Genomic DNA, 14377 nt, shown 5'->3' on the forward strand with positions numbered 1-14377 from the left:
GTCTGAAGTTAGGAAGACATATCTTCCTGAGTTCAAATACAGCCTCAGATGCTTACTAGCTGTAGAACTCTGGGCAAGTCACTTTACCCTGTTTGCCTCAGTTTTCTCACCTAAAAATGATAAACCACTCCAGTATCTTTGCCAAGAAAACCACAAATGGGGTCACTAAGAGTCGGGCACGACCAAAAAATGACTGAATAACATTACATAGGTCCCAGTACAGGAGGAAAAAGCCAGAGGCCCAAAGGCAAATCTTTTCCCACCACTAACCACAGATTGCACAGCTATCCAAAGATGGTCCTCCTGTGAACCAGAAGCTATTCGAATAAGACAGAATGAGAAAGACGCCTGAAAATACCATGTTATCGAAGGCCGGGGCATGCAAAACGTTTAGCTGCTATGAGGAGCAGATCTTGGATACCATGAATTAGTGAATGTGCTCTCTGTGTGATTATGTTTTTGATGGGGGCTCTGGGGGCAGGACAGATAGCTTTGTGATATCTGTGTTGCAGGAAAACTCCCAGGGAGAAAACTCTGTCCATAAATGCAGATCAGCAACTTCTTCGTAATTTATGGGTATTAAAGAATTTTAAAGGTTACTGAGAGATGAAGTAATCTGCTCGTGATAACACAGCTAGAAGGTATCCAAGCAGGACTTAAAACTAAGACTTCTTAACTGCAAGGCCGGCACTCCCGAGTGTACCGGCCCCTACCCTTTTTAACTGACTTTCCGCTTACCTGGAATGTTCTTCCTCCTCATTTTGGCCTCCTAAATTCCCAGGTTTTCTTTAAGACTTACCTCACATGAAACCTTCTGCAAGAGGCCTTTCCTGGTTCCCCATTACTTCCCCTTCCCCACAGGACTTTCTTCCTCAGGGCTACTGAGTGTATGTTTTACACACAGATCTACATGCACGTGATGTGTTCCCTAAGTTTCTTGGGTTCAGGGATTCTGTTACTTTTGTCTGTGTGTCCTCAGTACTTAGGGCAAAAGCAGGTACTGTGTGAAAGTGATCTGGTCATGACTATGCTAAAGAGTCTCTGGCAAGTGATTGAACAAGTATATGTGGAGGTATACATTGTGTCTTTTCAATAACAACAAATGCAATATTCCAAAACAGAGGACTTATTTGAACATCACAGTTCTGAGCCTTACCTAGGTTACCTGATCGAAGTATTTAAGCTTCTGGGGCCTCATTTTCTTCATCTATAAAATAAGGAGTTTACCTTAGATTTCCTTGGCACACCCTTCGATATATATCTATGATTCTAAGTAAATCATTCACACACACACACCCCCCCACACACACACACTCACCACCACCACCAACAGCACCGCCGCCATTTTTACCTACTTTGTATAATATTCTCTAGACATAGATTGAAAGTTAAACATTTTCTCTATATGGCCAAAGAATCTCCCAGATTATGAGGCCAATGACAAGAATACATATATGTATATATGTAAATATATATATTCATACACACACATATATATCCCCTGAGATCTTAAATTCAAATTTCATTAATTTAACATTACTGAAAATAGAATTAGCAATATTCCATTTTATATCCATGATTAAGTCAGACATGTTGCTGCTTAAACATAACTGTACCAGATTATTGGGAAGACAAATCAGCTAGGTGGAATAGTGTAAAGGTCATTGTACTTGGAGTCAGGAATACCTCATTTTAAATCTTTTCTTAGAAATTAATTAACTGTGTGACCCTGTATAACTCACAACTTCTGTTTCAATTTCTTTATCTAAAAAATAGGGATAATAATCGCATCTACTTATCAGAATGGTCATGAGAATTAAACAGGATAACATATGTACTTTGTAAACTTCAGAATGATATGTAAGGGCTAGATATAGTAACATAATCCCTGAACCCAAGAAGTTTAGGGAACACATCATATACATATAGATGCATGTGCAAAACATAGACTCAATAACCTTGAATTTTAATTTATTCTTAGGCATATGTGTTACTAAGCAAAACGGAGGCACATGCTGCTGGTAGCAAACAGTTAATTTTTTATACCTCTTAGGAGGAAGTAGGAAAAGCAATCAATAAATGTTGCAAGTAATTGAAACGTGACCAGCTTTTCAAATTGGTCCAGATGGCATGATGTCCATGATGAGAATCAGCTATAAGTCTTTTTAAATGATCAAAATGCAAATGAGGGTGTTTTGTTATCAATAGAGGAATTCCACTTTAAATAACTTCAAGGTTTGCTTTCCTCTTGGGTCCTTCTCTGATTCGAGCTCCAGATTTATCACATTAAGCTTGAGCACTGTCTGGAGAGTTCATCTGGCAATTATGGTTGAGCTGACTAATACAGAAAGAAGCAGAACAGTGTTTTCCTCAGATAGGAAGTTCAATAGCATAGTTTATTTGAGGCAGTCTGCTTTCGTGAAGAAAGCACCAGACTTTTAGCTTCTTTTTCTGTTTTATTGTCTCCCACTAGATTATAAGCTCCTTGAGGATAGGTTCTGTTGTTCTTATTTGTATTCCCAGCTCTAACACAGTGCCTGGTACATAGGAGACACATAATATTTATTTATTAAGACTGTTGACTTGGAGTAAGAAGGCCTGTATTTGAATCTCTTCTCTTGACACTTCACAAGGTCATAGATTTAGAGTTGGAAGGGACCTCAGAAGTCAAACTCTTCATTTTACTAATGAGGAAACTGAGGCCTAGATAGGTTGAATGACTTCTTCAAAGTCTCAGAGCTAAAAAGTGGTAGAGCTAGAATTTAAATTCAGTTTTTCTGGCTAAAAATCGTGTTCTCTTTTCCCCTCCACAACATTACTTCCCACGAACTACTTACAAGTCACTTAACTTGTTTGGGCTTCAGTTTCATCATTTGTAAAATGAAGATAATACTGTTCATATTACCTACCTCACAGGTTGTTATGAATAAAACATTTTGTAAATAGCAAAGTAATATAGAAATATTACCAATAAGAAGAATAATGATAGCAATTCTTGATTTCCCTCTGAAAGCTCAGGTAGAACTTCTGAATATTTAATGAGACTTTGTCTGTCACTCTTTTTTTGTTTTTTCAGGCCATGGTAAATGCTCCTGTGGTCGCTGCATTTGTGAGAGGGGATGGTTTGGAAAACTCTGCCAATATTCGAGAAAATGCAACATAACTGAAGAAGAAAGCAAGAGTTTGTGTGAATCAGCAGATGGCATATTGTGCTCAGGGAAGGGTGAGTATTATAACCGAGTACCCAGCCAGAATATCGTTATTCTTAGGTTTTCTGTTGAATAAAAACTCTAATGCCTTATATCCATAGCACATTTTAAGGCTGAAGATTAAACACATAAATTTGAGTAAATGGTACTCAGAAAGTAAGGTTAATACCAAGAGAATCCCAGTCATAATTGCAACATTGAAGCACAGCATGTGCTAAAAGCAAGGAAGTATTTTTGCCAGGGACCATATATATTGAACAAATAAAGGTGATATGACTTAGCTTCTGAATTGCTGGCAAACAGGCACATGGTGAGGGTAATTACAGGATACAGAATTGGCATATAGATGCCTTTTAGCCTTGATGTGAGAAAATTATACAAAGAGAAACAATATATGATGCGAGAATGAAAAGACAAATGTAGGGATTAGGTATCTTTTCCTCAGTTGTTTTCTCCTCAAAAATTCATCAAGCTTTTTGGGCACTACGGTTTGTCTTCACCTATGGTACAGATTATCAAATATTAAGTAACATTCTACTTGGTCCACTCTTATGCATTATGGTGGTCTGAAAGTGCCCCTCAGTACTTGAAGGAATGGGACACAAATTCAGACAGTTCCCCCCAAGTGTAATGTAATGCCAAGCAAAGGCAACTTCCCAAGGTTCGAAATACCAGCATAGGTGCTCTCCATTTTACTCAGTGACAAACCAAGAACAGAGAAGATCAAAACATGACATCATTCAAAATACAGCATTTACTAAGTGTGATTAAATAATCTCCAAGTACTACCCCACCCCAGGACCTTCCAATCATTCAATCAATTACAAAGTCCCTGTTCTAAATACTACTCCACCCCTAGGCTGTACCTTCATTTAGTCCACCACAAAGCCCCTCTTCTCAAATGGAGATTAGTTTCCAAACATAAGTAAAGTACCTTCATTTGTTCAATCACAGAGCACAAAAAGGTCAAAAGTTCCCCACCCTTGGATCACAATTGAATCTACCCCAGAGTTACATCACGTTTAAGCAGAGCACTTAATACCCAAATGGAGGTCTTTTTTTCATCTTGACAGGAGGCAAGTTCTCAGCAATCTTAGTTCCTGGGGAGACAAGGCTTAGCAAGGCCACAAGATACATTGCCAGTCTCTTCATTAATTCATCCTCTGTCTGCAGCACAGTCCTAGGACCCCTGAAAATATTAGCAAAACCCTCTCCCAGGATTTCTGTAAACATACAACAAGAAAATCCTTCTTCAGGGCTTCTGAACCAACAGAAAGGTTCCCAGACCCCTGCAACAACAGCACTGTCCTTCACCAGTGGACAGTATTCACTCTCTGTCTGCAGGACAGTCTCAGGAGCTCTTAGCCAACAGCCAGGTTCCAGGACTTCTTCAACAAAAGGACTGTCTTTCACCAGTGGACAAATCTGGCAAAACAACATCAAAACAGACAAAGTACCAGCAAAACAGCCATGTCTCCTCAGTCCCAAAAGTCCAGGGCAATTCAAAGTGGCCCCCAGCAATTCTCTCAGTCTCTCTCTCTGCCTCTATGAGGTGCTGCTTCCAAAAAGTTCTTCTGCCTCTCTCTTGTCTCTCCAAATCTACCTCACCAGCTCCTCCCAGTTCAGGACTTTCTTTTCACATCAACAAGTCCATCCCACAGGTGGGATTAACAAGCTCTGGGTTTTAACACAATCAGTTTGAAAACCAAGCCAATACAGGGGAATCTTTAATTGCCATTACTATTACACCAAGCCAGATATGTTTCAAAAACAGGTCCATGGCAGAGAGTTAATTTGAGATGCTAATCAATGCTAAATTTGGAGAGAATCATCTATAAATTGAAATAGAATAATGCAATTTTTTGACCATATCAACTCAAAAGGCAATCTTCACAGTGGCTTTTTACCTATGTTGGTGCATGGAGTGTCAGTATATTATTATACTTAATATCTTAACTGTTACTATTTGTTTCAATTCCCTCCTTAGATCATTGAGGGGAAAGGCTATCATCATGACACTTTCCTAGTGGGAAAGTGAAGTCATATTAAATTCACTTATGCATAGTAACTTGTACTCACATAGGTAAGTTTTTAAGAAATTAGATTGAATATTAGAAATTTATGTAAGCAATATTATCATTTTTTCTTTGTTTCTTAAGGAAGATTTATATATATATATATATGTATACATACATATATATATATATATATATAATTTGCTTCTGTCATAATTTATTTTAGTTCTTTTCCAATTCTAACATAGCTAATGGTGATAGTCAAATAAGGACTATGGGGCTATTCTGTGTGTGAATTTAATGTGAACTCTTTTTCATTCTTTTTTTTAAATTGTAGTTTTCCTTTTGAAATCAGTCTTTGTTCAGAATGAACATTTAGTCATATTTCAGGTTCACTTAGCAGGTGTCATTTCAATTACACTTAATTCAATTCCATTAACTTTTATTCAGTGTCAGCTTTGTGTAAAATATTGTCGTAAACACTGGGAAAGAGGTAACATTGAGATACGGCCTCTGCCCTTATGGCCCTTAGAGTCTCTAAGGGGAATAAGATTCCCAGAAAACCATATAATGATATAATAATAATAGTCAGCAATTGTAATGTGCTTTAAGGATTGCAAAATGTTTTTAAAATATCTTATTTTATCCGAACAACAACCCTGGGAAGTAGGAGCAATTTTTTATCCTCATTTTACAGATGAGGAAACTGAGGCAGGCAGAGGTTAAGTGACTTGCCTTGAGTCACACAACTAGTGTCAGAGGCAAAATATGAACTCAGATCTTCCAGACTTCAGGTCTTTTACTATCTATTATACCACCTAGATAACTATAAATGATTTATATTAAATACCCCAAGGATCCATGATATCTACAAAGCTAATAAAAAATGTTTATAAACCTAACATTCAAAAAAAATTAAGTATAAATCTGATTAAAATCCGAAATGAGTTTGAGAAACTTTGAGTAATTTCTATCTCTAGGGCAAATCATATTAATATAATTTATCCCAAACTATCACAAACATCCCTGAAAAGTGGAGGTCTTCAAGCTCTAAGGATCCATGATATTTTCTTCTTAATTGTCAAATGGTCATGTGTATCTGTATATGTGTGTTTGTGTGCTTGCATGTACTGTCTGCTCTTGGTTGTACTTATGGAGAGTCAAGATTATATATATATATATATATATATATATATATATATATATATATATTAAGCTTTCTATTTGGAATCAGTGACCACATCTAGAGTATTCTATTCAATTCTGCATGTCACATTTCAGGAAGGAGTAAGTTTAAAGGAGACTGAGTTGGATGGTGAGATTTGAAATCAAAGCACATGAAGAAAAGTTGAAAGTACTAGACGGATTTAACCTTTATTTTATTTGTCTTTTTGAGGGGAAAAGGCAGGGCAATTAGGATTAAGTGACTTGCCCAAAGTTAAATGGGTAGTAAGTGTTAAGTGTCTGAGTCCAGATTTGAACTCAGGTCCTCCTACCTCCAGGGTCAGTGGTCTATTCGCTGCACAACCTAACTGCCCCAGGATTTAACCTTCAGAAGATAAGGTAGCATGGTGTAGTGGATAAAGTTTTATCCCTGGGTTCAAGACCTACTGATGGCATGCTGACCATGTGACTCTGGGAAAGTCACTTAACATCTCAGTGCTCTAAGTGGCTCTAAAAGTTTCAGAGAAGGTGCCAACTTGCCCAGATCCAGTCACTAAGGGAAGACAAGGGGGTGGGTGAGAGGGAGGTATTAGAGATAGATGATAGCCCTTGTTTAGCATTTAAAGGGTTTCCTTGTAAAAAGAAAGATTAGATGTTTTAGTGTAGGCCCCTAGGGCAGAATTAGGAGTAATGGGTAGACTGTGGAGAGGGACAGATTTAGACTGGATGGCAGGAATAACTTCCTAACAATTAGGAGCAATACAAAAGTAGAAAGGAGATAACAGATTCCCACTTAATGGAGGTCTTTAAAGAGAAGTTAAATGATCCCTTGGTGGGGATGTTATGGAGAGGATACCTTTTTAGGTTAGACTAAATACCTTTTGATAATCTCTTGACTCAGAAATTTAAGGTTTATGCCAATTAATTATTTAGAAGCTGTTTTAACCAGTATTCACAGGAACCACATTCTAGGGTCAATTTGGAGCTTTCTGTTCATTCATCTAGAGAATGATGTTATTTTATTGGGATAGTGAACACCTTGAGTTATAATCCTAGCATTTTAATCCTATATCCAGCAGGCTAAATTAATTCTGTTTAGTTAATTTTATTGATGTGCACTTTACTGTATTCTGTGAAAATTACATATTTGAGTAACACATATGAGAGATGATACATTAGGACCCCTACTCTATTCCATTCAGTAATAATCAGTTTGAGATTTTACACAAATCACAGAGGGATAATTAGATGAGGTAGCTTCTTATGGTAGACCTATTTTATAGCAGGCCTCCAACTTCAATGTAATGTTCGCTACCTGTCAACTAGTTATGAAGCTCACCCATGCAACCATAAGGATCCTGACAAACATATCCCCATCCTCTTTTACTCAGATTCTGTGTCCAAAGCCAGCATGGGTGGGATGCCTTAATTCTTTGAAAAGTATCCCAACTTATTTTTGTTTCCCCAGACCACCCTCTCTTGCCAAACATGAGCAGGTGACCATCTTATAACTACTTGGTCACTAGAAATAACTCTTGCCTTACCCATCTTAATTTTTGGCCCTCAAGACTAAGGTCTGTCAACCACAGGATTCTATATTTTGTGGAGTTCCTCTAGAGTGTTTCAAATCTGGTATCAAACCTTATAAAAATAAGGCCCTGGGGAAAGGAGGGCATCTTAGATCATGAGGAAGAACTGAGGTCCATTTCATTAGGGGGGGACCATGGACCCTTTAATAGAGGGCCATTGGTTCAGAGTTTTGCCTCGGTGGTTTTTCTTGAAGATTGGGCAATTATAATCACCACACATACTTATAGAAATTCCTGCTTAATTCTTTTTTTTTTTTTTTGCTTTTTGGAGGGAGGAAGGTAGGGCAATCAGGGTTAAGTGACTTGCCCAAGGTCACATGACTAGTTTTTTGTGTTAAGCGTCTGAGGCCAGATTTGAACTCAGGTCATCCTGACTCCAGGGCCAGTGCTCTACTCACTGTGCCACCTAGCTGTCCCATGCTTATTTCTTACTAACAGGGAATTTGTGGTATAGGGAGTCCTTTCCTGGTATAGATCAGCAACTTGTCTGTGACCTGTAATCTTAGGGAGATGTTTAGGGTGGTACTAAGTAAACAATTTGTCCAAGGTCACATATGACACCCATATTTTTGTCTGAGGTAGGACTTGAATACATGCCTCCTTTTCTCCAAAGTTAATGAACCAGCTTGCCTTGCTTCTTCTCATCTCTCAGTGTATATTTGACCTCATTTATTGACTCTTCCTGTTAATTTTTTTGAGCAGGAATTACTCAGTGCATAGGAGTATGTCTGTGCTACCAATGAAGCTGGTAACCAAAAAAAATGATGACTTCATTTAGGAAGAGTTAGAAATTTGTGCTAAGAGGCATCATTCTCTTTTGGAGAGGAAGCTGACCTCAGAGTCAGTAAGACATAGGTTTCAGCCCTGCCCCTGGTGCAAATAGGTTATATTACCTTGATCAAGACACTGAACCTACCTCTCCATGGCCCAAACATCTCTCTAAGATTGTAATTTTTAGAATAGTTAATGTTTTGCCTTGGTAGAGGGAGTTTCCTGACCTAGAGTTCCCTACATCAATGCAAACAAAGGCCCACTTCAAAAATAAATGCATAAATAAATGAAGTCTTATGGCTTTCCCCACATTGTTAAGGAGATGCTGAAAATATACAGCTGATACAATAAATTACCTTCAGCTAAATCCTTCTCTCTTCTGGTCTAAACATGATGAATTCCTAGAACCTGTTTTCCCTGGGTTGGGGCCAGTATTTGCAGATTTAAAAGGCTTCCCTGGATTTGGGCTTCCAGGGGAATAAATAGAAATCAGAAGCAGTGAATAGAATAATGTTGACAAAGAACTTTCCCACCAACACTGCTACATGCTGATAAGACTGAAAGCTCAAGATATGGCACAGATAATCTCACCACAGAGAATGAAATGTTGGTCATGTCTTTTCCCAAGAAGTATCTATCAAGATTAAGATTTCTGCAGCAATAACCATTAATGAAGAGAATGCATACTGGAGAGAACGTTGACCTCAAACTTTGATTCTTAATATTGAAGTTAGAAGCAACCTCAGAGGTCATTTAGTTCAATCTATACATAATTAGGCTCCTTTTTATAATATCCTAACAATGAGGTCATCTAGCATCTGTTCAAAGACCTCCTGTGGTGGATAACTCACAATATAGACATCTATATCTACACATATATGTACACATAAACATGTATGCAACTATGTATTCATATGTGTGTATATGTGTTTGCTACCAAAATTGTCTATAGAGCAAGTGAAAGGTTATGAGAGGGGATATCTGTAGGGGCACAGGGGAACTGGTTAACCAAATGAGAAGCAATTTTCAAAATTCAATTGTGGAATTATATTTTAGCAGCTTGCCTTAGGAAGGACTTGTCTTAAGCTTTTTGGTTTATATGACAAAAGTATTTCTAAGCACTAATGAATTGCTTAGTCCCCAATATTTTCCTTTTGTGAGTTTTTACCTAATCCTTCCTTTTCTTCTATTCCTTAAACCTCTCCGGCCTGCCGTGTTATCTACAAAAGAAGATATTAAAAAACAAGGCATCATGAGAATCTTCATTTAGCCTATCAAGGTCTTCATTGCAATCTAGTAGTCCACAAACATTGTTTTCAGGAAAATTTAAAAAAATTATTAACTCCTCCCTTATAATTTGTTCAGGCTTTCTCCAAATATTTTCCAGTTGACAAGGCAGTGTGAAGCAATAGAATGCATTGAATTTAGGTTCAGAATATCATTCATTACCTTTGTAACATTGGACAAATCAAGGACTGGACCTCATTCCCATCAGTTAAATGAGAGGGTAAGATCAGATGATCTCTCAAGTCCCTTTCAACTCTAAGTATTTGAGTATATGAGGTACAACCAGAAATGAGTACTTTTGTTTTTTTCTGCTATAGGTGCTGCCAGGAAGAACTAAGAATTCAAAGCGGAGGGTCTAGGCATCCTCCCATGATCTCCAATTCAGTGCTAGAGTGTGTAAGATATGAGGCACCATACTACAGTGGAAAGGCAACTGGCCTAGAAATTAGCTGCAGAGGCAGCAAGGTGGCCCAATGAATAGACTGCTGGGACTGGAGTCATGAAGATGAAAGTTTAAATTTGCCTCAAACACATGCTAGTTGAGTGCCCTTGGGCAAGTCACTTAAAATTTTTTTAACCTCTGTTTCCCCAATTGTAATTTTCCCCACCTGCCTCACCCTTCCACCATTGCTGTGGGGATAAAATGAGATAATATTTGTAAAGCACATATTTTGCCTAGTACACAGTAGGCACTTAATAAATGCTTGTATCCTTCCTGGAATTTAGTCCCAGCTCTACTGCTCAACCTATTTGGTGTTCTTGAGCAAGTTGCTTCACTTATCCAGGATTCCATTTCTTTATTCAAATGAAGGGTTTGGGCTCAATCATATGATCACAGATAGACTTGTAAGGGTACGCGTGCCCTCTTATATTACAGATGAGGAAAAAGAAACCCCAAAAGGTTGTGATTTTCTCAAGATCACACAGATAATAAGGGTTGGAGGTGGGATTTGGGCCTAAGTCCTCATATTTCAGAGTTAGTATTTTTCCTACTTTACAACATTTGTCCCCATGGCCCCTCTTCAATTTTAGTTTCTTGATTATTTTTCCATTAGGGAAGATAGCAGGAGCAAAGGAAAGGATCAGCTCCTGTTTCCTGCTACTGTTAAGGAAAAATGTATCTAGACAGAGATCATGGATTCCTGTTACTCAGTGGGAACCCAAGCAACAGGTCATCGCCCTCATCCCAAAGTCTAGGCTTATAGGCTGCAGCTATTGCTGCTGACCTTACTGCTGAATACAAAATAATAACCCAGAACACTGAGAGATTTTGGTTAAGTTGTATCTATGCTCTCTCGGCTCTTAGATTCTATTATTCAGTCATATGATGAATAATATGAGCATGGAGGCAGGGAAGAGGTAAAACTGCGGCTCACGGACATTTATAAACACCATCATTTGTTAAAAGCTTGCTATTTTGGGAGTAAACTTTTCAAGAGAACAGTGCCATCCTAATTATCACATATGAAGAAATCCCATGTTCATTCTTTGGTATGGTAAAAGATATGAAAATTATTTTGATGAGGATACTGTGCTCCAAGTATACACTTAGACTACATAGTATTCATTTATTTAAATTTTTTAAATGGCTGTTGAACAAAGCTGACACCTCATGACAGAAGACGGTGAAGAAATAGCGTTTTATTTCTTTACAAATTTGTAGCCAAGACAATAAATCACTCCATAGAAAAAATTTAAAATGGATACAGTGTCTATGACCATTCATAATGGATGGAAAGGTTAGTACAAGAGTGAGAACCGCCTGTTGTGATGTCAGTTTGCAGCATTTTGCCAGGCACGACAAAATAAAATGAATTCCAACTCTACGAATGTAGGTAACTTAGAATGATGCCTTGCTCTTGGATTTCAAAGGTCTACATGGACCACCAAGAGAAGGCAAAAAATTTTGAGTGTCCAGGTCTCTCCTAATATCACAATCTGGATTGTTTTCCATGGAGTTAGTTTCCTTTGCAGAGATCTGAGCACAATGACAAGGGACTTTTTGATTTTGACCATTGAGTTTCCATGTGTTGTATTTGGATACTAGAGCACCCAGGCAGGCTTTGTCCATCATCATTTCAACATATTTCCAGGTAATCATCACCAACTTTCTTTAAAGTAGTTGTCATCAGGGAATGGATACAAATTTAAGATGTTAAACTACTTAACCGCACTCGGTTAAGTTAATTTCCCTCGGTTGGGAAATAGGATTATGGCACTTTTTGAGTTCTAGGTTACACAAGTCAAGTGCACAGTAGTATATTTCTGCTATACAAGGGATAGGGCATATTTAGTGGGAATTGTCCTTGTGTAATGTTAGAGCTATTATCCCCAATTTAGTTCTCTAATCAAATGTCTAAGAATGAAATGCACCCACTGCTGAAATGAGATTAAAAAAAAAAAACTGACTCTGGGAAGCAGTACAGATGAATTGGGGTAAGAGAGGAAACTGATCAAGTTCCTAGTCTGCAGTTAAAGCTTTGTGATCTTAAATCACTTTATTTCTCTAAGCTTCCATTTCCTCATCTGTAAAATCAGAATATCTGTCTCTCTGTCTATCTTAGAGGGCATACTTTGAAGACCAGTGAAATTATATGCTTGAGTTCCAAAGGACTTGGGGCAAAAAGACACTATGAGCATTTCTAAGGGTTCTGGTCTTGAACCAGAATGAACTGGGAAGGGGATGTTACAAGTATTGTTCTTCTGTCATAATTCCAGCCTGCTTCTCACCAAAGTTGTGGTTATGTTAAACTTCTAGGTAAGAGAATAGTTGCCTCTTTCCTGAAAGGTGTGCAGCCTGAGTGTGGCTGATGGGCAACTTCTCCCCATTATCTCCTCTGGTAGGAGTGAGGAGCAGACCCCATTATTTGTGAAAGCAACTGGAGCTCTTGGAAGGAAAAGTGCCTTAGTGTCTCCTATTATGTTATACCATGTTATTATTAACTTAGGTTACACTATTTCTAACCTAGTAAGTAATAGGAAGAGTTTCCCATCTTTAGGAGGCACTGAGCTTTTATAAATAGAAGTTTAAGAGCTCAGTGGGGAGAAAGAGTCACTGTTTCATGGTATCTTCTCCCTTTTCATTTTGGAGATTTCTGTTTCTGGCACACTTCTGAGAGTTGCTAGTGCTCAGAGTTGCCGGTTTGAGACTTTTATTGTTCAAAGATCAAAGTACAATGTCCCATAATAAGCTCCATTGTGCCTGTTAAGACTTAAGTGTGTTGTTTTTTTGTTTTTTGTTTTTTACCACAACATGGAAATGGCCATGACAGAAGTCATGTCACTAGGTAAGAAGGTTTCTGGATTTAACAACAGGAAAAACTGTCCAAAGTAGAGAAAGTGAGCAAGATTAATGATGTAATAGTTTGGAAGTGGATAAAGATGCCTGGACCATATATTGTCACACACAAAAAAGAACCTTTAGAAGCATATGAATCACAGAAATATTATTGGGAAATCAATTGGCTGCCATTTGTGATAATTAACTGGGCTTTTCAAAATCATTTTGTTCCTTAAGTCAGATGTCATTTTAGAAAGCCCCCAAATGGTGCCATTTAACAAAGCATTTGCCTTTATTCATTCATAACAATAAGAGATGCAGTGTAGTGTCTTCTAGTGTAAATCCTATGACAATTAATGAAATTCAGAGTGGTTTTTTCTCAGTAATTGTATCTCTCAATCTATTTGTTTATCTATTAGCTTCAGTATGACATACTTCCGTGACTAGATGGAAAAGAAGGTTGAAAGTGGAAGCAAATGAAATACAGAAATAGGAGGAAGACCTATATTTAAAAGAGTTGAGAAAGGATAAAATCTGTTACTTATTACCGGAAGAAAACCCACAATGGACTGTTTTTGACAACCAGTTTAGTCAGAACTGAGGTAATCCTTCCTTAAGAATGGCATGCAAATTAACACTGTCCCACAGGTAGATAAATGGACCAGATATAAAAATATTCAATGTTGACCAATTAATGATGAATATAAGTGGAAATAAAATCCATGATTGTCCACTGTGACTTTCCTCAGTTAATTAATGCTGACAGTAGAATGGCATTATAGTATGGGAACAATGGAGAGTAATTACATGGGCTGGTAAACATTTGATATTCAAGGAAGTAGTTGGGGGGGGGGCAAGCACTTTAAGATCTATTTGGAAAATTTCTTTTCAAGGGATATACTTGGGAAAGGTAAAGTATAGTTCTACGATTATTTTCGTACTTTGCCACAAAAATGAAAAGCAATGTTGGCAGCTCCCTCCTGCCCACTAAGTAAAAATATTAGCCTCCTTTCTGAGCTTTTATGATATCCTAATTGATGTTTTCAAACATAAAAAATGTTT

The 14377-nt window shown here is 37.7% G+C and overlaps 1 protein-coding gene across 1 annotated transcript in view; it reads left to right on the plus strand.

The window, feature by feature from the left end:
• Nucleotides 1-14377, plus strand: part of ITGBL1 (integrin subunit beta like 1) — a 385210-nt gene that overhangs the window by 367115 nt on the left and 3718 nt on the right. The window contains exon 9 of the mRNA XM_069064205.1: nt 3077-3223. Within this exon, the coding sequence (XP_068920306.1) occupies nt 3077-3223 (147 nt within the window). The remainder of the gene's footprint in view (nt 1-3076; nt 3224-14377) is intronic.

Source organism: Petaurus breviceps, unplaced genomic scaffold (assembly GCF_028583685.1).
Source record: "Petaurus breviceps papuanus isolate PSGF00001 unplaced genomic scaffold, PetGlider_PUasm1.0 90625, whole genome shotgun sequence".
NCBI classification, from domain to species: Eukaryota; Metazoa; Chordata; class Mammalia; order Diprotodontia; family Petauridae; genus Petaurus; species Petaurus breviceps.